The sequence below is a fragment of the Penicillium arizonense genome, assembly GCF_001773325.1.
Source record: "Penicillium arizonense strain CBS 141311 chromosome Unknown PENARI_contig023, whole genome shotgun sequence".
Lineage (NCBI taxonomy): Eukaryota > Fungi > Ascomycota > Eurotiomycetes > Eurotiales > Aspergillaceae > Penicillium > Penicillium arizonense.
Window position 1 is genome coordinate 91,248 of NW_019173300.1, and position 22,595 is coordinate 113,842.

General features: G+C 50.9%; 12 protein-coding genes across 12 annotated transcripts; 5 read left to right on the forward strand and 7 right to left on the reverse strand.

Moving 5' to 3' along the window:
* Window positions 1–247: 247 nt before the first annotated feature.
* gmtA (GDP-mannose transporter) lies at window positions 248–1,564 on the reverse strand (the record flags this gene model as incomplete). Its single annotated transcript, XM_022635608.1, has 4 exons — window positions 248–681; window positions 739–1,110; window positions 1,178–1,265; window positions 1,322–1,564. 4 exons carry the CDS (start codon window positions 1,562–1,564, stop codon window positions 248–250), a joined length of 1,137 nt encoding a protein of 378 aa, XP_022484553.1.
* Window positions 1,565–2,319: 755 nt separating this feature from the next.
* On the forward strand, window positions 2,320–3,015 carry PENARI_c023G10743 (uncharacterized protein; the record flags this gene model as incomplete). Its single annotated transcript, XM_022635606.1, has 1 exon — window positions 2,320–3,015. One exon carries the CDS (start codon window positions 2,320–2,322, stop codon window positions 3,013–3,015), a length of 696 nt encoding a protein of 231 aa, XP_022484640.1.
* Window positions 3,016–3,415: 400 nt separating this feature from the next.
* Window positions 3,416–5,042, reverse strand: PENARI_c023G09066 (SMI1/KNR4 family protein; the record flags this gene model as incomplete). The annotated part of the gene is made up of 2 exons (XM_022635595.1): window positions 3,416–4,982; window positions 5,032–5,042. 2 exons carry the CDS (start codon window positions 5,040–5,042, stop codon window positions 3,416–3,418), a joined length of 1,578 nt encoding a protein of 525 aa, XP_022484654.1.
* Window positions 5,043–6,537: 1,495 nt separating this feature from the next.
* Window positions 6,538–7,917, reverse strand: PENARI_c023G01870 (uncharacterized protein; the record flags this gene model as incomplete). Its single annotated transcript, XM_022635495.1, has 1 exon — window positions 6,538–7,917. The coding sequence occupies one exon, from the start codon at window positions 7,915–7,917 to the stop codon at window positions 6,538–6,540; it is 1,380 nt and encodes a 459-aa protein (XP_022484580.1).
* Window positions 7,918–8,521: 604 nt separating this feature from the next.
* On the forward strand, window positions 8,522–9,028 carry PENARI_c023G03774 (SCF ubiquitin ligase complex subunit HRT1; the record flags this gene model as incomplete). The annotated part of the gene is made up of 4 exons (XM_022635521.1): window positions 8,522–8,623; window positions 8,677–8,755; window positions 8,809–8,879; window positions 8,930–9,028. The coding sequence occupies 4 exons, from the start codon at window positions 8,522–8,524 to the stop codon at window positions 9,026–9,028; spliced, it is 351 nt and encodes a 116-aa protein (XP_022484619.1).
* A 304-nt stretch (window positions 9,029–9,332) lies between these two features.
* PENARI_c023G05425 (signal peptidase complex subunit 1) lies at window positions 9,333–9,767 on the reverse strand (the record flags this gene model as incomplete). Its single annotated transcript, XM_022635540.1, has 3 exons — window positions 9,333–9,530; window positions 9,600–9,659; window positions 9,720–9,767. 3 exons carry the CDS (start codon window positions 9,765–9,767, stop codon window positions 9,333–9,335), a joined length of 306 nt encoding a protein of 101 aa, XP_022484522.1.
* Window positions 9,768–10,356: 589 nt separating this feature from the next.
* PENARI_c023G12399 (homoserine kinase) lies at window positions 10,357–11,549 on the reverse strand (the record flags this gene model as incomplete). The annotated part of the gene is made up of 3 exons (XM_022635626.1): window positions 10,357–10,701; window positions 10,753–11,051; window positions 11,132–11,549. 3 exons carry the CDS (start codon window positions 11,547–11,549, stop codon window positions 10,357–10,359), a joined length of 1,062 nt encoding a protein of 353 aa, XP_022484590.1.
* Window positions 11,550–12,821: 1,272 nt separating this feature from the next.
* On the forward strand, window positions 12,822–14,821 carry PENARI_c023G07341 (magnesium transporter CorA family protein; the record flags this gene model as incomplete). The annotated part of the gene is made up of 2 exons (XM_022635568.1): window positions 12,822–14,191; window positions 14,242–14,821. The coding sequence occupies 2 exons, from the start codon at window positions 12,822–12,824 to the stop codon at window positions 14,819–14,821; spliced, it is 1,950 nt and encodes a 649-aa protein (XP_022484551.1).
* Window positions 14,822–15,209: 388 nt separating this feature from the next.
* On the reverse strand, window positions 15,210–16,151 carry PENARI_c023G08938 (class I SAM-dependent methyltransferase; the record flags this gene model as incomplete). The annotated part of the gene is made up of 1 exon (XM_022635591.1): window positions 15,210–16,151. One exon carries the CDS (start codon window positions 16,149–16,151, stop codon window positions 15,210–15,212), a length of 942 nt encoding a protein of 313 aa, XP_022484530.1.
* A 1,471-nt stretch (window positions 16,152–17,622) lies between these two features.
* On the forward strand, window positions 17,623–18,683 carry PENARI_c023G07270 (aromatic alcohol reductase; the record flags this gene model as incomplete). The annotated part of the gene is made up of 3 exons (XM_022635567.1): window positions 17,623–17,661; window positions 17,713–18,049; window positions 18,106–18,683. 3 exons carry the CDS (start codon window positions 17,623–17,625, stop codon window positions 18,681–18,683), a joined length of 954 nt encoding a protein of 317 aa, XP_022484616.1.
* Window positions 18,684–18,854: 171 nt separating this feature from the next.
* PENARI_c023G00173 (rRNA-binding ribosome biosynthesis protein RPF1) lies at window positions 18,855–20,141 on the reverse strand (the record flags this gene model as incomplete). Its single annotated transcript, XM_022635476.1, has 1 exon — window positions 18,855–20,141. One exon carries the CDS (start codon window positions 20,139–20,141, stop codon window positions 18,855–18,857), a length of 1,287 nt encoding a protein of 428 aa, XP_022484637.1.
* A 372-nt stretch (window positions 20,142–20,513) lies between these two features.
* PENARI_c023G00017 (glycine--tRNA ligase) lies at window positions 20,514–22,545 on the forward strand (the record flags this gene model as incomplete). The annotated part of the gene is made up of 2 exons (XM_022635473.1): window positions 20,514–22,100; window positions 22,162–22,545. 2 exons carry the CDS (start codon window positions 20,514–20,516, stop codon window positions 22,543–22,545), a joined length of 1,971 nt encoding a protein of 656 aa, XP_022484514.1.
* Window positions 22,546–22,595: the final 50 nt, after the last annotated feature.

Genomic DNA, 22,595 nt, shown 5'->3' on the forward strand with positions numbered 1-22,595 from the left:
CTATAGACGTCAAGAGAGGGGAAGAAAGGAAGAAAGGGTGAAAAGAAGAAGAGAGAAATCAAACACCAACACCGACCAAAGTGATCACAGGAATATCCCCCATCAGGATCAGACAAGAAAAGGCCCATACTTCGGCTGCAATGAAACGTGAATCATAATGTCACATGCAAAGATAGCACCGGTTGGTTGGACGGTGAACTTTTTGATATATGCGCTGACCAGTCAGATAAATAGTGCCAAATGCAGATTAAGAGCGCAGCGAGTCTCTCATGCTCTGGCTGCTGGCGCTGACAGGTGTAGGGAGGACACCGGTCTTGGGCTTGGCGTTCTGCTTGATCTTGGCAACAGCGTAGACGATACCACTGACGAAGCCAATAGCAATGGCGGAGACACTGGGGAAGGTAACTGGCGCATCGAAGAAAATGAGACCTGACACCGCGATGGGCAGCTTGTTGAGCGCACCAACCATCGAGTAGGTGGTAGACGAGGTCACACGGACACACCAGGCGGAGGTATACGAAATGAAGACGGACGAGGCTCCGGACAGGACCATAGCGAAGAAAATGCCGTCGCGGTTGGCCTCGGGGAAGTTGCGGGCCAGGTTGGCGGAGGACCAGTCCTCGACCAGGAGGGTGAGAACGATCAGAACGGGGATGGACAAGAGGTTGTTGTAGAACATGGCTGAAAGAAATGATATTAGCGAACATTTCAATAAAGACTAGAAAAAAAGCCACGTACTGTCAAAGTCCTTGAAGTTGGTCAGCTTGATGCGCTTGCGCATGCCCAGTACGTAAGACGAGGTGCACAGGCAGTTGATCAACATCCAGACGTATCCAGCGTTCAGGGTCGAGACCTTGCTGGAGGTGTCACCAGTGCTCTCCACGGCGTGCTTGATATCAGCCCAGGCGGCAATGAGCGAGCTGAAGACCATGAGACCGAAGGAGAACAGGGTCAGGCTAGTGACGGAGCCACCGAACCAGAGGACCTCACCATAGGCGATAAGGATAATGGTCAAGTTCTTGAAGATAGTGTAGACGGGAATTGAGAGGAATTGGAGAGCCTTGGAGCCAGTGTAGATCATGCCGATCAGGAGTAGCGTAATCGGGAACCCTAAAATCATAGAAAAAGAATTCGATTAGCTGCCGAAACCTGAAACCTGGAATATTGAATCCCCTACATTTGCGCGCCTCATCGGCACTGAAGTCGCGGTAGGTGATGAGACCCATGGACTTGCACGTCTGGATCGCAACAATGCAGACCAAAGACTGTTGAGTATCAGTGATTGGCTCTAAGAGAGCAGGCCACAATTGTCTCCACATACCTGAACACAGAGCAAGAGGAAGTTCAGGTTAAAGTCCAGACCCGACAGAACATACTTGTTCATCACAGTCATCATAATAGAAGATCCGCAGTATGCCAGGACGGGAAGGACTGGGCTGGTGGACATGGCGCTGGGGACAGCGCGGGGCGAGGGGGTTGGCGGAGGCGCAGCCTCGAACTGTTTCCCTTGATCGAGCTTGTCCATCTCGACGGTGTAGTCGTCGGACTTCTTGTCTTCGACCATCTTGGCGGTTGACAGTGGGTTCAGGAGTCGAGGGGTAATGGGAGGGTGAGGACTGAAATAACAGAAGAACCAGCCAAGAAAGGATCACAGAGGATCACAGAGTCGAAAGAAGGGAGTGTTCGAGAGTCACCAAAGAAAGTGAAGGGAGATTTCGACAACAACAGATTTCGCCCGGAAACAGACGCGTTACCTAAGCAGGGGATTTAGGGGGGCTGACTCAGCATTTAATTTTATTTATAGAGAAACACGTTACCCTCAACTTTGTTAGAGAAATGTGTTTTGGATATAAGAAAGAGGACAGTATGGACTAGGATTGCTGCAATTGTGACCGCAAAGACCATTGAAGCAATTGCGATACTTTGAGATACTGTGGTCAACACTGTGATCCTGTGTATCTATCTACTATACTGCGCCCCCCTGAAGCAATGCAATACCTATTTTCAATTTATATATCAGCTATAAACTAATGGATAAATATCTGTTCTCAATTGCAAATAGAAAGAAAGATCTCTTTGTCTATATTTGAGCCCAATGTTCAACGCGTAAACTACCGAGCCCAATACCTGTGGAGCTCCGATCTTCCACCTCAACCCTCCTCACACACACCTCAATCCAATCTAGTTACAATCTCCAGCCTAGAATCATAGGCCAGGAGAAGAAACAAATCCACAGAGAATACCCACACCAAACCAAACACCCAAAAAACAAAACCACCGAACCACTCCAAACCCCCACCAACCGACCAACCCGTTAAGATGACTGACTCCGACGACGAAGCCCTCTTCGCATCCCTTGAAAAAGAAGATGACACAAGCTACCGTGACGCCCGAATCCAACAACTAAACGAGGAATTTGCTTCCAAAAAGAACAACCACAGCACAAACCCCAACCCCGGCAGTACAACCCTCCTCCAAAACGAAATCTACCCAACCCTATCAACCGACCAATCCGTGCTGGACTTTACAACCCGCACCAGCCGCTGCCTAGTACACTTCGCACACCCTGATTTCACACGGTGCGCGGTAATGGACATGCGACTAGGCGAGCTAGCGAGCGTGCACTACGAGGTCTCATTTGCGCGGGTAGACGTGCGCAACACGCCATTCATTGCTCAGAAACTGGGGATCCGGATTCTGCCTTGTGTGATTGGGTTTAAGGATGGGGTTGGGGTTGATCGGGTTGTTGGTTTTGAGGGGCTTGAGGCTCGGGGCTTTGATGGGGTTGAGGGCTTTGAGGCGCGCAATTTGGAGAAGAGATTGGTTGCTAAGGGGGTGCTCTTGCAGGCCAAGTTGAGTGGTGGAGACGATGATGATGATATACGTGATGAGGATAGTGGGGATGACGAGGGTGCCAGGAGGACGTTTAGGAGGATTAAGGGCAAGAGGGGGATCCGGAGTGCCAATCCCCATGTGAGAAGTCGGGGAGACGACGACGATGGTGATTGGGATTAAGATTTGTTGATGTGATGTGGTATGTTGGCGGTTCTGTATAGTAACGGATTGATGTTCAGTTTATACCCATACCAAGTGATATACCTCTAGTTTTGAAATGAAGAATCAAAATGAATTGGAGCCAGACACGAAAGAAAAGCACTCACTAAGGCTGTCATCATAGAATTACAGGCAAAAAGATCAAGGGAGACCGTAAACAAAAAGCCAGGCAACCAAAACCAGAAAAGAGAAAAGAAGCAGGATAGAACCAGCTCCCTAGAGTTACAACAAATGCCTTGAAGCCGAGAACAGAGGAACAGGGGGAATTCTATACAAAGCAGTTTCGGAATGGCGTCCGCAAGGATGCCCTTGGAGGACAGAACATAAAATCAGCAGGAATCGGAGTCAACACAGGCCTATTCTAAATAGCCACGTTCTTCATTTCACCCAGGACCTCCGAGTCCATGACAGATGAGGACTCCGCGGTGGCATCGCTCTTTTCGGCATTGTCATTCTCCTTGGTATCGGTCTTGGGGAAACCCTCATTTTCCTTATTGGAGATTTGTGGGGTGGCCACCTCCATCAGGTCTTCTGTCTGAGGCTCCTTGCCATTCCCTGTCTCCTTGAGATCCTCGGAGATGGTAGGTCCAGAAGGACCCACGGGACTCGTTGTTTCTTCAGTCACGCGGGCAAGAGGGCTGGAGACGCCGAATTGCGTTTTGGGGCTCTGAGCTGATCCTCCCTTGGAGAAACGGTGGGGCGAACGGCCACGTTCCTCAGCTCGTGTTGGGCTGCCGTAGGGCGACTCTCGACTGCTGGACCGGTTGCCTGAAGCATTCACGCCCAGACCGTTGGGACCAGGACCCTTGCGACGAGGCGCACGACGGCCAAACTTCTGGTCCGTTCTCCAGCGCAAAATCTCCAGGTATGGGGGCTCGACATTCTGAGAGCGGAACTCCTTCAGCTTAAGCTCGTTCGTCTCCTCATCGACAATGACCTTGCCGCTGCACAGGTCATCAGCGAACGTGGCCAGGAACGCAGACCACGACCGAGCAATGACGTATTTACAGTCGTAATCCCGGCCAAAAATAATCACCTGGCCCCATTTTCCAGCGGGACCGGGTGCCAGATCAATCGCAATGTTGTTGCCACCCCAATCACGGGCGAGGGGAATCCACGCGGGGTGTGCGTATGCTTTTTGAACAGCCCCGGGAGGCTGGGAGTCCTGACGGTCTAGCAATTCCGATCTCCACATGGGAGACCCGGCCTGCTGAGACGGACCAGCCGAGGAGCTTGCCGCAGAGCTGGACACAGGGGTGTGCATGTTGCTGAGATATTCGTCGTTGACCCTCTTCCAGTTGCGCCACTCCTGCACGATCTCCTCACAATCCATAAGCATGGCGCTGAAGAGGACACCAGTGGGCAGACCACCGCGTTCCTGACCATCGTGGCACATCAGCGATTCCCGCAACTCTAATGGCAGACTGCAGTCGAGTTCATGCTCCAATTCGTTAATGTCGTTCTGGGTGCACCCTTCGCACAGCTGGTCGAAGAGCTCTTCGTAATTGTGTTCTAACCACCGTTCAATTTTCCTCCAGGAGTGCGCGACCGGTGGCGGAGGGGGTGCCCCATCGTGGAAACTCTGCATCTGGATCTCGGGTGCGCCTTCGCCCTGGTCATTGGACCTTCTCTTCTGGGATGCGACTGATCTCATCCCAGGCGAGTAAGGGCGAGTCGGGGAGTCTTCATTGGGGGAGCCAGTCCATTCGGATGTTTGGGCAATTGCCGAACCCTTGGTCGGCTCGTCATCGTAGGGGTTGGAGAGGTCGGGGCGGGACTCGATTGCGCTGGTTGCGACGGATGTGAGAGGCTCATGGCGGCTTTGGCTGAGAGGAACGTGTTGTCCAGTACGGTAGGGAGAGTCGTGGGAGGCATGACGGTCATAGGAGGTCATGGTATGCCAAAAGGAGCGCCATGCCGAACCAAACCTGTAGAGAGTCAGAGTTGAACCTAGGGGCCATGGAGAGAAAGACGCACATATTCGCCATGCTTGATGAAACAGAAGATAAGCAGTATTAAGTGAAGATCATAAGAGAAAGGAGGCCCGACCCAGTCGGAGAGTGAAGCGAAATTTCTTTGGAGATGGTAGGGGCGAGGCCAGAATTAGGTAAGGAAGGAGAAGTGGAGGAGACGTGGGACTTCTGGAACTCTTCCTTTTACATATATCTCCTGTCGTGTGTTGATGTTTGCGAGTGTGGATGTGTGAAGAAGTTGTTATGATGTTATGTCTTTTCCCCCCTGGCCGCATCCATCGACTTCAGGTATGCAGATCCCATGATGTCGACACCCCATCATAGCCATGTTTTCTACTATGTTTCCTACAGCACAATTGCAATTTCCGAATCCGGCATGCCCTTTATACAGTATTTCTCAAAGAGATTGTCCCTACAAGCCTGTGGCTGTTGAGATTTAAGCTTCATCAAGTCCGAGACAAGATCTACGAGACCCATCCAGCCAAGGTCAGTCTGATATGTCAGTCTGTTCAGTAGTACGGAGTACTCTGCGGGAGAGGACTATACTCTAAACCCCCTAATCCCATAAGCACAGGAAGATATAAGATTAGACGTGGCTCTGGGAGCAACTGTGGCGGTAAACAACTACTAGTGATACTGGACTAATTACAGAGCTCCCTTTATTAAGGGGGAAACCAAAAATAGAATCAATTGGAACAAGCTACAAAATTCTACAACTGTACAACGGTAAAAGACACTGGATTCACAATATTAGGATCGGCACTGGGGCGTCCATTCGGTTCTATTCGAAGTCCCAGAGAACGTCGCCGGTTAGCCAGTTTCCTGAAGGGCCCACCTCGCGCCACAGTCACCGTTTCAGTGTGGCTTGCAAGTTGTCTTGGCTGTTACCTGTATGGCGTATAAAGTGGTCATATCTGTACACGTCTACACGTGGGATTTAAAATACTACCATCGAGCCTAGACTACTCTATCAAGAATTGACACAAAGAGGATTCTGACCAGTGAAAGTTGACTAAATGAGTGTCGGGTGTAAAAACACACCAAAACAAAACACCTGGATTCATCCATGAACCCAGAGAAGGGAAAGCAGATCAAGTTCGACCAACAGAATACGAAAAACGAAAAGAGTGACAATTTCCCATGGGGAAAACAAAAAAACGAAAAACGAAACAGCGTGTCGTAGCCATCCTTGGCTGGATCCTCCCCCAAACAGCACTTGGAAAACATCATGACGCCGAACGATGCAAGAAAAGAAGGTAAAAAGCACCGCCTCATCAATGTACCGAGCAGCCAGTCCCGTGTATCATCATCATGGTAAAGATTACCGCGAGAGTCCCACGGCAAGAAACACCAAGCACCCTGTCGCGAGAAAGGAAGACCAAAAAAGAACCCCACCGAGGGACCTTGGACCAGTCAAGGATGCCCTATGAACCAATGCAAAAACGATAAAGAAACAAATCAAAAGAACGGAATTGGCAAGATTGTATGCAGATCATGACCTGGGGAAACACTAAGCAAATGAGCTCTGAATTCCACTCGGCGGCATTCCCGATGTAGCACCGAGCTTCAGGACCCGTCGAATGTCATCCTCGATTTGTTTAGTGTCCATAGACTGGGAAGGAGAGGGCGAGCTCGTCGGCATATGGAAGCCAGCCGGGTACTGTGGCTGCGGAGATGTGTAGTTGAGCCGTTGAGGTGGAGGACTTGGCATGTAAGGACCCCTATACGGGGCTGGCGAGGAACCGTTCGAAACACCGTAAGGTGAATGAGACGGGGCTACCTCACGGCGCAGCGGCGAGTGGGAATGAGGAGGATAAGGGTAAGGAGCACGGCCAGCGTTGTTGGAAGTTGGCTGTTGCTGACCAGAGAAAGAGCCATGCGACATGGTCATTGGGGGTCCAGATGAAGTTCGTATGGGGGTAGCATAAGGAGGGATATTCGAAGGACGCGCACCAAATGCAGCTTGATCATGATTGGGTTGAGCCGAGGGTGGCTTCTGCGGACGCGGATTGAGAAGCAAGTGCTTCAACTCCTCGGTCTTCATTCTGCGCTGCTCCTCAGTGACATCGGGAGACTGAGGAGTGCTCGAGGATCGCGTAGACTGCAAAGCGTTCATACGGTCCTGATAAGAAGGAGCAAATGAAGGGCCGATGTGCGAGTTACGTGGGAACTCGGAATTCTCCATCTCAAAAGCAAACATGCCATCGGGATTGGAGCGCACGGCTTTGGGTTCAGTCTGAGGCGATCGAACCTTGTTCACTTCAGGACTGCTCGTTGACTTGGTATTCCTGGCTTGTACAGCAGCATGGAAAAGGAAGTCCAGAGGAGTGGGTTTCGGTTCATTGCCCGTCGTCTGGGGTCGGCTTCGAGGTTTAGAGGGAGTCACATCGGGTTCGGGATCCATCTCCGCGGTATCGCTGTCAGTCTCGATCGGTGGCACGAGATCTGAATCAGGAGCTGACTTGGAGAAAAAGCTGGGCATTGGGAGCGCTGAGGGAGCGGGCGATGCATGGAACGTTGGACCTGCATAAGCCGCGCTATCCTTCATCTGAGGAGAGGCGACACTACGCGAGGGGGTTTGTCGTTGGGTATTGTTTTGGTACCCATTATTCTGAGAGTAACCATTGTTATTCGGGTATCCGTTGGTCGGGGCCGGTGAAGCCTTGTTGTCTCGCGGTTTCTTTGCAGATCGCATAGGCTTCTTCTTCGAGTTGTTCAAGTTCGATGAATCGGTCTGGATCCCGGCTGGGCTCATGTTCCGCGGCGGAGATGACGGCGGGGTCGAGAGAAGACCCGGTGTTTGAGTTTGAGGTGTCATAGTCTTCTTCTGTGGACGGCGGTTATTGCGCGAACCCTTAGGGGTCGGAGGATGAGGAGATTGGGTCGACATGTCGACTGGTTGGCTTGAAAAATAGGCAGCCTGTGTGGAGAGAGAAAGAGAAAGAGCAACGCTATGACGAAGCAGTAAAGCAATGAGAAGATCACGGCAAAATCAGGTCAGATCACTGCTCAGCAGGGTCGACAATATTAAGAATATGGCGCCTAAGCAGGAAAGTGACAGGTCGAGAAGAAAGAGTCAAAGGGTCAAAGGCAAAGAAAGACGAATCACTGAAACGCCTCTATTAGAAGAGTAGAAAGGGACTGTTAAAGAAAACCCACGGAAATCATCTCTAAAGAGAAATGCGTTATTGAAGCATGTCTGGTGTGAGAGAAGGAAAGTGACGGAGTTGGAGAGGGGATATGACTAAGAGCCGCCACCGGCTTCAATAGCAAACACAGTCAAACAATACCTGGGTACCTCTGGAGTGACCTTTCTGACCTTTCATTCCCTATTCTCCTCTATACTGCTTCTTGTACGCCTGAAACCCCGTCTGTTGCCTGTAGCAGCCTCATCTACGTCAGTTTCAGTGATCCCGTGGACCTGATACCCCCACCCCAGCTTCTGCCACCTGCCAAGCATTTCCGAATCGACCTACCCTCTCCAACCTCACAATATGGCGGACGTTGAAATGAAGGAAGCCGCTGGCTCCTCCAAGGGCAAGGCTGTTGCCAAGGCCGATGGTGCCGGTGATAAGAAGAAGTTCGAGATCAAGAAGGTACGCCATGAGCATATCGAGCTGCACCTCCCGATACTAACTGGGGATACTAGTGGAACGCTGTTGCCCTATGGGCCTGGGACATTGTCGTAGACAACTGTGCCATTTGTCGAAACCACATCATGGACCTTTGTATGTGTTCAAACAGCCTCACCCCAACCAGAGCTAACCCGACAATGAAACAGGCATCGAATGCCAGGCAAACCAGGGCTCCTCAACAACCGAAGAGTGCACCGTCGCCTGGGGTATTTGCAACGTGAGTATCGCCGCCTTCAAGCACCGAGCCGTGACTGACACTTTCCCCAGCACGCTTTCCACTTCCACTGCATATCGAGATGGTTGAAGACCCGCCAGGTCTGCCCACTGGACAACCGTGACTGGGAGTTCCAGAAGTATGGCCGGTGAAGAGATGGAGACCGGGGTTTTTTGCAAGCGCTTTTCCAGGGCCTTTTTCGAGGACACTACATGATACAAATTCACGATATCTGGCTGATGCCATTCAATGGCTATGATTTTATTCCAAAATGGAACTTTACAAGGTAGCGGTCAAACCAGCTCAAAATCAAGGGACATGAGGGGCGTTAGGATAGTCGATGTCTCGGGCGACGTCAAGCTTCTCATATCATATAGAATAAGAGCAAGCATTGCCGCAGTTCTTTCCATTCCAATGTGTATCAAGCTCGGTCCTAGATTTGAAGCTGTCGATAGCTTATTGCACCTTCACTCCGTCCACTACTATGCCCGGATTTGCTTTCCCACCCTTCGAGCCCAGCCACTTCTCAGGGTTCTGGTTGTAAAATGGCCAAGGGGGAACGACGACAAGGGCAGTGAACAGAGTGCCCGCAAGGCCACTCCATAATGTAAGGTAGATGTCTTTGTAGATGTATCCGACGAAGAAACTGACAGCCTATGATGCGACAGAAGTTAGCATTGTGCTATCAAATCAGAACACATTCAATGTTTGCAGTATACTAACCCCAGAGATAATCAGTAAAATGGTGCAAAGTAGCTCTGCTAGGTGCTGGCCGTGGAAGTCCTGTCGAGGTAACATTAGCTTGGATTATGGATGAGAAGGGAAAAGGAAATGAGAACATACAATTTGGCCTTCAACGGCATCTCGTAGAGGTGCGAGTAGTTCATCCATGGTGAAGTCAATGGTGAGGAATCCCTGGCTTATCGCAATGGTGTCATTAGCCTTCTGCCGCATCACGCATCACCGCCTTCATCTCTACTGTACAACATCCAAAGGTAACTTATCAGAATCTAAGTTGACTATATGTGTTCTAGATGTTGGGTTTATCCTTGACGATGTTAACCCTGCAGTAAATTCGCATTTCTTATCGTTGTTGTTATATGTGTGATCATGATTTCATTCTATGTCTGCCATCTATATAGTTGCCATAAACAGATCGTCCACCCGAGCTATTAGAGCACTGTAAGCGACTCGTCTGTATCATGCACAAATCCTGAACAAGACACAAATCTAAGAGTAAGCCCAACTTTCCGAGTCGGAAGACTCACATGCACCCTGCAACGCAAGGAACAGCGGTGAACCGAGATGCATAACCCACGTGAGTAGCAGGAAAGGAAAAGTAGAGCATTTCCCCTTCCAAGATATGTTTCCCTCGGAGCGCAATACACAATGCAGCCTTCATGCCATGTCTGACATTATTAGAGACATGACGAACGCGGGACAGCGATCATGTTATGACGAAATAAAACGCGCCAGACGTTTAGTTATAGTTCACAGTAGCGCCGTCTTGAGCGGGCTCCAGCAACTTCCATTGGCATGAGATGTTGTTGGAAGCGAACCGTGCGATGATGCGGTCAGCAATCTCGTCAAAGCGATCCGTGGCCAATGCCAGGATGGTTGGTCCTGCACCAGAGAGACAGATTCCCAACAGACCGGGTTGGGTGGATGGGGTCATGAATTGGAGGATCTCAGTCAGGCCTGGGATCAGGGTCTTGCGGTACGGCTGGTGCACCTTGTCTTGCATGGCCAGGAAGATCATATCAGGATCCGGCGGGGAACTTCCCAGGGCCGCGGGAAGTAGGGCCGCGCGTTGAAGGTTGAAAACCTAGACGGGGTTAGTGTTGGGCCAAATGTTGATGCTGAGGAGAGAACGTACCACGTCCGCCCTTGTGTAGGTCTCTGGGAGTACATTACGGGCGTTGGCGGTGGGCACCACAAAGTCGGGGATAATGGCAATGGCCTTGATCTCCGGGGCCCAATTGAACTTTCTGTAATGGCCAATGGCCATAGGAGGCTCTGGGGGCCTGATGCCGGTGTCGACACCACCAGCCGGAGCAGGTAGGACCTCACTGAGCGGGATCTCCTTCCGGGCCACATCCTCAGGCTTGAGATCATTCAGATAAGTACCAACGAAGCCACCGAAGAGGGAAGCAGCCACGTTATCCGGGTGCCGCTCTATAGACACGTCAGTAAAATGCACGACATATCCATGTGTCTGGTAAACAGGGAAGAACTGGGTAAATCAAGGAACCTACCAATCATCAAACAATAGTCCAGTAAGCGTTCCTTGCTCAAACCCAGCTTGCCCACCTCGTTACCCAGCATCACACCGGCAACCACAGCGGTACCGGATGAGCCCAGACCCCGACCTAATGGGATGGGATTGACGATGTGCACCTTGGTCTCAACGGGGAAGGCCCGCTGGTTATGGCATCTCAGAACATACAGAGCTACACGGGTGATTAAGTTGACCTCGGGGTCCAAACTGATCTGCTCGACACTCTTGCTCTGGTCCTCATAGGTGATGGCACAGTTGAAGGGCAGCTCCGAGGAGGATTTGGCCTCGACAGTGACGTGGAGGTCCAGATGAAGGGACAATGCCAGGCCAATCACATCGAAACCAGGTCCAATGTTGGCCGAGGAGCAAGGGATTCTGACCAAGAAGGAGGACATGGTGCAGGGTTGTGTACAGTATGGAGATGTACCGTAGTCTGATATATGACTCTTCGGCGGGAAAAATTGGCCGACGTCGGGGAGACCCAAATAGGCAAGTGGGGAAATTCCCTATCAAATTCGATTGGAATGATTGGATTGTGTGTCGATCTATGCGAGTATAGTTACAGGGTTAACGTTAATTCTTTAACATTTAGTTGGTGTCGGTGAGTTTCGCCTACATGAACAGTATATTGTTCCACGCGAAGTCGATAAAGAAAGAAGAACAAAACAAAACAAAATAAAATAAAACCACTCAGAAACAAGTATGGGAACCGAGATATGAAGTCAAGTTCCAAGATCTGGATACCTATACCTTCGAAGTAACTTAATACGGAGCACGGAGTACTCCGTTATAATTTTGAGCCAAAGCCAAAGCCAAAGCCAGAGCCAGAGCCAAAGCGGCATCACTAAGTAAAAGAGTACTAATATTCGGCAATAAATGCCTCATGATATAACAAAAAGGCAAAAAGGAATAGTTAATAATAGTTAACGCGAGAGCCTAGTGCTCTACACGGACTCGACCCGCCCGAAAATTTTCACGGAGCTTCAGTGACATTTCCCCCTCCCCACTTATTTTCGTTCTCTTCTCTCCATTGTCAAACGCCCTCGAGGTGCCTCATACACGCATTCTTTGATTTATCGCTTCTGTGGTGTCTCGGTCTTTTAACCTTCCGCTTGACTGTGGACCGTTACCGAATCCATCACCGGCCCCGGCCCCGTTGATTCTCGCCACTCACCAGTGCCAGTTTTCACACGTTCCGAATCCATCTTCTCATCTTGAGAACTCGAATTTCAACGTCCTTGGAGTACTCTGCGAGCTGACGACTTTCGTCCTCTCGCCTATCTGCAAATCTGGAGCACCCAAGCTCCTCATCTTCCCACCTCATCAAGTTGGCGGGACTTCGCTACACCCAGTCCTCTCTCCTCCACCCTCTTGCAGGCCCCAAGTTCAGGGTCTTCTGCGGGGGCGACACCAGACCCCCCTAACTGGGTTTACAATAACTCCCCTGTTGTGGCCATCAGACGTGTGTCGGTAACGCCAGACCCTCGTGAAGGGTCTGGCTTATGGATGGAGGGCCGTCACCCTTGAACGAACCTCGTACCGGCTTACGTCTGCTTAGGCCGTCGTGCTAAATTAAAAGAGCAACTCGATTTAAAACAACAATAACAAAATCCAATCTGGCGCCATAATCGCTTTTTGTCGGAAATCTCGCCTCACGAGTATTCGCCATGACCGAATCTCCCAGATCCGAGAGGTACATGGACCTCACCCGGTTCAGTACCCCGGTGCCTGAACTGGATGATCATCGCCACCAGATGCAAACGCCTCCACGAATTGAGGCGCCAATCGAGCGCTCGCTCAGCCCGCATGATACATCCCAGATGAACCCTGCGATGGAACCCCCCGAGCGACCAGACTTGCTCAACGTGCAAGATGCCCTACGAGATGGCCCCGTCTTCCGAGACTTTGAAAATGCCGTGGTCGACGACGACCGATCGTTGAATGAGATTGGGATGGGACGACGCTTCTCTGTCGATCCCGCAGCTCAATATCATACCCCTCGCCATATCAGCATTGCGCAGCATGATCTCGCCAATGCCTCCTGCACCTCGTCCGTATCGGCTCGGTCGTCATCTCCCCCCAATTCAGTCGAGGCTTTTGCTGACCCGCGTCGTCGTGAACGCGCAAACACTCTGGACAGCCATGCGCCTCCCGATTTGGAAGCCATCTTGCAACGCACCGTCTCTGGTGGTACGAACAATCGGCGCCCAACTTTCAGCAATGCCAGCGCCATCCGGCCCCAGCTGGGCGATGTGCCATTCGATTCGGCCGAGGAGGCCTGCTTCGACGAGCCGGGTCGTATCCCCGTCATCGATTACGAGGAGTTGGAGGAGTTTGTAGCTCTGAACCAGAACACTAGGACCGTTACTGGAAACCGCCGCAAGCACAGCATGAGCTCACAGAGCAAGAAGCCTCGCATCTTCTACGACCTCCGTCCTGGCGCCGAAAGCGCCGAGGTCGGCGAGATTAAGAAGGCTGATCTGTCATATTCTTCCGATGAAGATGAGAAGAAGCCCAAAGTCACGGACAAGAAGGAGCTGCTCAAGTCACTCCAAAATACAAACGAGCCTACTCGGTTCGGGTTCTTCTCGTCGGAGTCTCAGACTACAGTGCATGCTGCCGACCTGGGAGATCTGGTGCTCCCAGGCGAAACCTTCCGGGATCTATTTGAGCTCGGACCTGAAGGTGGTGTATGGTGGCTGGATGTTGTCAATCCCACTGATGATGAATTGGGTGCCATCTCGCGAGCCTTTTCCATTCATCCGCTGACGACGGAGGATATTCAAACTCAGGAAGCTCGCGAGAAGGTTGAGCTGTTCAAGCAGTACTACTTTGTCTGTTTCCGGACTTTCTTCCAAATGGACAAGACCAGCGAGGAGTTCTTGGAGCCAGTCAATTTCTACATGGTCGTCTTCCGCGATGGTGTCCTCACTTTCTCGTTCGACGATAACCCCCACGCGGCCAATGTGCGGAAGCGTATTGGAAAGCTGCGTGACTACGTTTCTCTCAGCAGTGATTGGATCTGTTATGCCATGATGTAAGTTGCCAATCTATACCTCACCAACTACACATACTAACTTACGTCAGCGACGACATTGTCGATAGCTTCGGCCCAGTTATCCGCGACGTGGAGCTTGAATCCGAAGCAATTGAAGACCATGTATTCATCGCGCGTGTCGACGACTTCGAATCCTTCCTCCCACGCATCGGTGGCCTCCGCAAGAAAGTAATGAGTCTGATGCGCCTGCTAGGCGGCAAAGCAGATGTCATCCGCGGCTTCTCCAAGCGTTGCAACGAGCAGTACTCCGTCACCCCCCGTGGTGATATTGGGTTGTACCTGGGCGATATCCAGGATCACGTCGTAACCATGATGTCGAACTTGTCGCATTTCGAGAAGATGCTTAGTCGCTCGCATACCAACTACCTTGCCCAGCTCAACGTCACTAACCTTGTACTGGGTAACCATGTCAACAAGGTTCTTAGCAAGGTTACTCTCATTGCCACTATCCTGGTTCCTATGAACCTGATTTGTGGTTTGTTTGGTATGAATATCGAGGTTCCTGGTCAGCATGCCAATGGGCTCGAATGGTTCTTTGGTATTCTTGGGGTTATGGCGGCTATTGTTGTTATTAGCATAGGATTGGCCCGTTGGCAGAGGCTGGTGTGAGCCTACCTTGTTTATTTTCATTGTGATAATTTTCCCCTTGTTTTGTCACTGTTTGTTTTCTTATAGCTCTGAGAGTCTGCTTTGTCTTTACACTTGACTTTCTTTGGTTCTTGGTTTCGCAGTACATTATCCGTTCCAGAATACATCATACATACTTTTGGAGCGTGGTTTCCTCGGCTTTTGTATTACACTACTAATCTTGTACATAGGGCAATTGATCTTCGATCTTCTGAACTTTGGTATGTCTAACAATACGCCGATTAGATCTCTACCCCCTTAGGACTGCAGTAATAGGTAAAATGGCACATGATAAGTATCAATTCCGCGTTAAGCCTATGGCATATTCCCTCTACAACCTCACCATGTCGAACTATACCAATTGAGATGCCTAAGCTCTCTTAGTAGCAAAAACCATAACCAACGGCGTAGCAGTCCTAACCTTCTTCCCATCCATAGCCCTCTCCAACTCCTCCCAATAAGGCTTCAACTCCGTCTCAGACACATCAGGCTTGGCCCAAGTAGCCAAATACCCCCTAAACCACTCAATGCCCTGCTCATCCATCCAGCCTTCATCCCCCTCCTCCCAAACAACCTCCTCTCCCTCATGAACTAAAGTCTTCCCAACCCGATCATCCAGCCTAAACGTCTCAACCCGACCAAGAGCATTAACATACAATCTTCTCACACCCTCCCATGCCTCAACAGGGAAACCAAGACACTCAAATCCAGAATTCATTATCCGCAACGCATGCTCAAACATAGGATTGCTCACAGCACCAACGTAAACATCCCGAATAGCATCCCAAGCCCGTTGAGCCCGTTCATTGCCTTCAATCCGGGGGTGGTTATAATGCGTAATAACCAATGTCCCGCCAACACGAAGCTGTCTTGCGAACTCGGCTATCGCGACCTCTGGTCGCATCCAATGGATACATTCGCATACAGTGATCAGATCCACGCTTCCAGATTCCACGCTGCATTTCTCTGCGCTTTCTTGTAAGAAGCGGAATTTGGATTCCGGGTGTCCCGATTCGGTGACTAGCACTTTGTGCGCCAGTTTTGTGTAGCCTTCGTTTGGGTCCGAGACTATTACTTTGTCGAAGCGGGTTGCTAGGCTTGAGGCTGCTATTCCGCAGCCCGCGCCGACGTCGTGGGCTGTTGTCCAATTGGTTTCGGGGTGGGAGTTGAAGTGGTAGGTGAAGATTCGATTGAAGAATGAGGGTGGGTAGATTGGTCGGAAGGTCACGTAGTCTGACCAGTTTACGCCTTGTTTGGCGTTGAAGCCGAATTCGGGGGTTTCGGTTTGTTCGGGAACTGATACTGTTGACATGGTGGATGTGGATGTTTCTTTGTATAATCTTCAATATAACTTGTGTGAGTGTTGATTTGAGCTAGTAGTGGCAGCAGGCCGTACTTATAGCCAATGTCTTGGCCCTTCGGCATTGCTTGGTTAGTCTACTATTTTTTCTCTGTTCTTTGTTAGTTCGACGAACAGATCAGATAGACTAGCAAGCAGATGCAGGACGTAAACTATTGTCCTTGGCCCGAATAGGTAGATCGACAGGGTAGTTCAGCCCTAGCGTGCATGAACACCTTGATCCCTGTCACACCGGCTCATGCTACAGGAACTATAGAGAGCTACTGCGTGTACATGTACATGGGTAGGTACGTGTACAGTCAGTGGGTTCTCACGGTATTTGATATCTATTGCCAATAGGGTCATACTGGAGTTCCTTTCTTGGCGACATCCATGGATGAAGTGGCAATTCGGCTTCTTGCATTAGTACATAGCCCTAAGTTCTCACCTCATCCCGATGCTCGATCCAATCTGAATACCCCGAGAAACCCCGAATGCGAGGACGAGTACGAACCCTTCTGTGCAAATCCCGAGTGTGCAAATCCCGAGTGTGCAAATCCCGACCAAGCAGGCAAGTGTACGGAGTATCAACGTCACGTATACCTAAGCGGGACACTGGCTTAGTAAGAGTTCGATAGAACGCGCAATGGTGTATAATTGACTTCTCATCGAGTACTCATTGATATTAGTAAATTCTCAATATCTTGGTAGAGCCAAGTGGTCTTTTGGCCGACAAATACTAACTTAAACTTCATGTATACATGTACGTCTAGTGCAGACCAGAGCGGGGAAGACCTGATAAGCGAACAAAGAGCCGCATAATTAGCATGTCTTGCTAGTGTGTTTCCTTGCAAATAGCGCCGGATGATCTCGGGGTAACCCTTCTACAAGATCTAGAGATCTACTTGTAGGTAAACAGTAAGTCTAGATCCTTTGAAAATCTGTTCTATCCACTTATAGTACTTTTTACACCTTACTCATCGGATTGTTTGCTCAATCACATTCTCTTAGGTGCTCCATATGGCAGACATTTATACATTCTCGACTAACTGGAGGTTTTGTGCTCGGAGAGCGAGGAATGCTCGAGTTATACGGAGTAGAGACTTGCAAAATGTAGATTTGGAATGTACAATCCTAGGTATAAGTTTAGTTCCCAGATACACATGTCCAATGCAATACCCTCACCTCATTAATTGTACAATAGAAATTCTGCCAAACACAAACATTTTCTCCAAGACAGAACTGGTCCACGGATTTTAGTTTTTCGTATCTCCGTTGAGGGCTCGGCTTCCATAACCTCCGAGATCTATACGCCTCGGCCTTTTGACCTCTTAATTCCATTTGACCTCTTAATTCCATTTGACCACTTAATATCATTTGATTGGAATATAAAGTACGCCTGTTTCACTAAATGATTAATCCAACTATCTGAACAGTATACAAAATGGCCTCAAACCATATCACCAACGTTGCCATTGTCGGAGTGCGTGACATCATCCATTATCTACAAAACACCAACTAACAACCTCCTTAGGCTGGCGGTAATAGCGGCCGCTTCATGACCGAAGCCCTCCTCCGCACAGGAAAACACACTGTCACAGCCCTAGCACGAGCTGGCAGCCAGAGCAAGCTACCGGAAGGAGTGATCGAAAAGACAATCGACTACAGCAAGCCAGAGACCATCGTCGAGGCACTCAAGGGTCAACATGCGCTTGTCATCACTCTAGGTAGTAGAGCACCCAATGAAATCAATCTACAGCTCATCAACGCAGCCGGCGAGGCTGGTGTTCCCTGGATTCTACCGAATGAATGGGGTCCAGACACAGCAAATGAAGATCTAGTCAAGGACGTGGTAATCTTCCAACCAAAGGGTAAGAAGTTTACATCTGGTGATGCATGATTCCCACTAACAAGTCCACCTATATAGGAGAAATCCGCAAAGCAATCACAGATCTCGGCAAAAGCTCGTACATAGCCGTAAATACCGGATTCTGGTACGAATGGAGCCTGGCAATAGCACCAGCCTTCGGTGTAGACTTTGCCAACCGATCAGCCACACTCTTTGACGAAGGAAATGTCAAGATCTCAACCTCGACATGGCCACAGGTTGGTCGGGCTGTTGCCAATCTCCTCAGTCTGCCTATAACAGCTGAAGGGTCTTGTCTTCAGAAGTTGAAAGATCAGGCCGTTTATGTTGATTCCTTTACTGTTAGCCAGCGGGATATGCTGGACTCTGTTTACAGAGTTACCGGTACGACGGAGGCGGATTGGAATATTACCAAGGAATCGGCTAAGGAAAGGTATGAGGGTGGTGTGGAGGCTATGCAGAAGGGTGATCTTGTTGGGTTTGTTAAGATGCTTTATACGAGGGTCTTTTATGATGATGGGTCTGGCGATTTCAGTGGTAAGGGGACACTTAATAGTGTGCTTGGGTTGCCAGAAGAGGATCTTGATGAGGCGACTAAGAGGGCGATTGAGCGTTCGGAGAGTACTAGTTGGGCTTGATTAAGAATGGCAGAAGTAGCAATGAGTCTAATAGCTTGAATTATGCACCCTTGGGACAACCTTCGATGTGACCCCATAAAAGTATATTTGTTCATGAAAGAAAGACAGCTTTTGGATATAACTCCTCTCCGAACCCCATGCAAAACCTGAAATGACATAAAGAAACAAGATTTACAGCTGGAACAGAGTTCTCTGCTTCTCCATTCCGCCCTTCCACTCCCACTCCTGTCCACTGGCACGCTGGATGCCCTTGTCAACACGGCGCAGCTTCAAGGTGAACCGGGGACCCAGTTCCTGCAGACCTGTACGGATACCCTCGGCACCCTCCATCTCCTTACCATCAGCACCAACAACAGCCTTCTCAGTCTCACGCTTTTCACGGAAGACGTAGCGATGACGACGGACGAAGATGTAATCACGCTGGTTGTGCAAAGTGACAACCTGTCTTCCCTCGAACTCTGGCTGAGGCGGGAAAAGAGTGCGGAACAAATGCGCTGTGAGGAGACCAAGAGGAGTGCGGAAATTGTTGAGGATCAGCTCAGGCCAATGCTCGGTGGCTCGACCGTGACCAGGGAGTCGCTTTCCCTCGACCCAGTTGCTGATGGTGAAGTGGAAGGTCGGGCCCACTGGCAGGTGTACCATTGTCAGTCCACTAGGCTTCTTCTGGTCTTCTTGCAACACGACCACCGTTGTGAAGTTGCGGTTTGTGGCAAATTTGGAGATCTCGCGGATCGAGAACTTGTGCGAGTATCTGTGCGCTGTGCGACGAATGTACACGCTGTTCGGGAAGAGATCAGTCAGGATCTCGGCTTCGTTGTGGAGATTGGAGTTGATAGCGGTGGTGATAAGGATTTTGGGAGTGGGCGGCGGGCCCGAGGTGAAAAGCGTAGGGAATTTGGCGGCCAATGCTTCAGGGGCAAGGCTCAGGTTTGTGCTGCGTGTGGACTGGGTAGGCTCTGTGGCACGCTCTGTGGCCGTTGGGAGCGAGGTCTTCTTGCGGCCGCGGCTCTCTTCTTCTTCGCCGTCCTTTTCTTCCTCCTCGCCTTCGTCGTCTGATGCAAGCATACTGTCCACGGACTCGTTGTCTGATTCGGGAGCCTCGCTGTCATCCTCACCCTCTTCAAATGGCCGGTTGAGTTCGTCTTCTTCTTCCTTCTTGGCGCGCTTGATGCGCTCAACGTCAACGCTTAATCCCAGGCCAGTTTCCTCGGTGTCGTTGTCGGCTTCGTTCCAGATACGCTTTCGTTCGAGGGTCAGAGGAATGTTGCGCTTCAGACGCTCCTCCTTGAGCTTGGGGTTCTTGGCTTCTTCCTTCTTGAAAGCATAGCGCTCTTCTCGGCGCGCAGCATCCTTAGCACGCTTGCGCTTGACATGGTTCATCTTGCGCCGGAGCTTGTTGCCGGTTTTCTCATCGCCCATGACGCCTGGAGGCGGTTTCCCTTGACCTTTGAGACCCATAATTGCAAGCTGCCGAGTGTGGAGTGCTGCTGTAGAAGGTCAGTAAAAAAAATGTCAAGATCGTTGAGAAATAAATTATCTCGGACAATCGTTTCGCCGGAGCGACAATCTGCGATTCAGCCATTTACTGCCTTAGCAGCGGGAGATCTCCCTAGGAAAATAGATAAAAAGGAAAAGCTCATAGCCAATTGCTCCGTCTCTCCCTTCTTCATTCTCTGTTCATTGTCCTCTCGGTGGTGAGGGACTGCATGGTGGATGACTCAATTGCCGCGCCTGCGATTTCCCCCCCGCTCTTTTCTTTCCCCTCCGTCCCTCCTTCGTTCTCAAATTAGGACTTTCACCTCTCCCCCGAAGTCGAAACGAACCCCCAAGATGGCCACTGTCAACACCAAGACGGGCCAGTCCGTTGACCGGACGGTCCTGGACTCCATGCTCCGTCGCCGCATGTTCTACACCCCCTCCTTCGAAATTTATGGTGGAGTGTCTGGTCTGTACGATTATGGTCCACCAGGAACCGCCCTGATCGCCAACATGACCGACTTGTGGCGCAAGCACTTCGTGCTCGAGGAGGACATGCTCGAGGTCGACACCACCATGTTGACCCCCCACGAGATTCTCAAGACCAGTGGGCACGTGGACAAGTTCGCCGACTGGATGTGCAAGGACCCCAAGACTGGCGAGATTTTCCGTGCCGACCACTTGGTTGAGGAGGTGTTGGAGAACCGCCTCAAGGGTGACAAGGAGGCGCGTGGTCAGAAGGTTGTCGTGGACGAGGAGAAGGAGGCCAAGAAGAAGAGAAAGGCCAAGGGCACCGAGGCCAAGAAGTTGGACGATGCCCTTGTCAAGGAGTACGAGGAGACTCTCGCGCAGATTGACAACTACGGTGGCCCTGAGTTGGAGGAGCTCATCAAGAAGCACGATATCCGCAACCCCGTTACCGGCGGCGAGGTTCTCCCTCCCGTCTCCTTCAACCTCATGTTCCAGACCTCTATTGGTCCTAGCAGCAATATGCCCGGTTACCTGCGCCCCGAGACCGCTCAGGGTCAGTTCTTGAACTTTGCAAAGCTGTTGGAGTTCAACCAGCAGTCCATGCCCTTCGCCTCTGCTTCCATTGGCAAGTCGTTCCGTAACGAGATCTCCCCTCGTGCCGGTCTCCTGCGTGTGCGTGAGTTCCTGATGGCCGAGATTGAGCACTACGTCGACCCCGAGGGTGGCAAGAAGCACCACCGCTTCGAGGAGGTCAAGGACGTTGAGATGACCCTACTCGACCGCAACGTGCAGCTTTCCGGCAGCACCCAGCTGACCAAGATGACCATCGGCAAGGCCGTTGAGACTGGCCTGGTCGACAACGAGACCCTGGGTTACTTCTTGGCCCGTATCCAGTCCTTCCTGATGAAGCTTGGTGTCGACCCCACTAAGCTGCGCTTCCGCCAGCACATGGCCAACGAGATGGCTCACTACGCCACCGACTGCTGGGATGCCGAGTTGCAGACCAGCTACGGATGGATTGAGTGTGTCGGCTGTGCTGACCGCAGTGCTTATGATCTGACTGTTCACAAGAACAAGACTGGAGCCCCTCTCGTCGTGCGCCAGAGCCGTGCTGAGCCTCTGCGCATTGAGGAGTACCAGATCGACCTCGAGAAGAAGAAGTTCGGTCCCCGCTTTAAGAAGGATGCTAAGACTGTTGAGACTGCCATCGATGCTCTGTCCCAGGAACTGCGCGAGAAGCTGTCCCTGGACCTCGAGAAGAACGGCAAGATTGAGGTCGATGTTGAGGGTGTCGGATCCGGCAAGGTTGAGCTGGAGAAGGACCTCATCAAGATCGAGAAGCGTACCCGCGTTGAGAACGTCCGCGAGTACACCCCCAACGTTATCGAGCCTTCGTTCGGTATTGGCCGTATCTTGTACAGCATGATCGAGCACTCTTACTGGTCCCGAGCCGGCGATGAGTCCCGCGGTGTAAGTCATGAAAGAATTTCATATGTCACTTTTCATATCATGTTTATACTAACTATTGCAGGTCCTTTCATTCCCCCCTGCTGTCGCCCCTACTAAGGTCCTGCTGGTTCCCCTCTCTACCCACGCCTCCTTCAAGCCCCTGACCCTGCGTCTGACCAACAAGCTGCGTAAGCTGGGTATCTCCAACCGTGTTGACGACTCCTCTGCCAGTATTGGTAAGCGTTACTCCCGCAACGACGAGCTGGGCACACCCTTCGGTGTCACTGTCGACTTCCAGTCCGTTCAGGATGGCACCTTCACTCTCCGTGATCGCGATACCACCAAGCAGGTCCGCGCTAGCGAGGACGATATTCTTCAGGCCATCAAGTCACTTGTCGATGGCGACGAGACCTGGGAGGATATCCGCAAGCGCCTGCCTGAGTTCACATCCCAAGAGATCGAATAGAGTGCTAGAAGTACATAAAACGCTATTTCTATTTTTATTTATTTGATCAT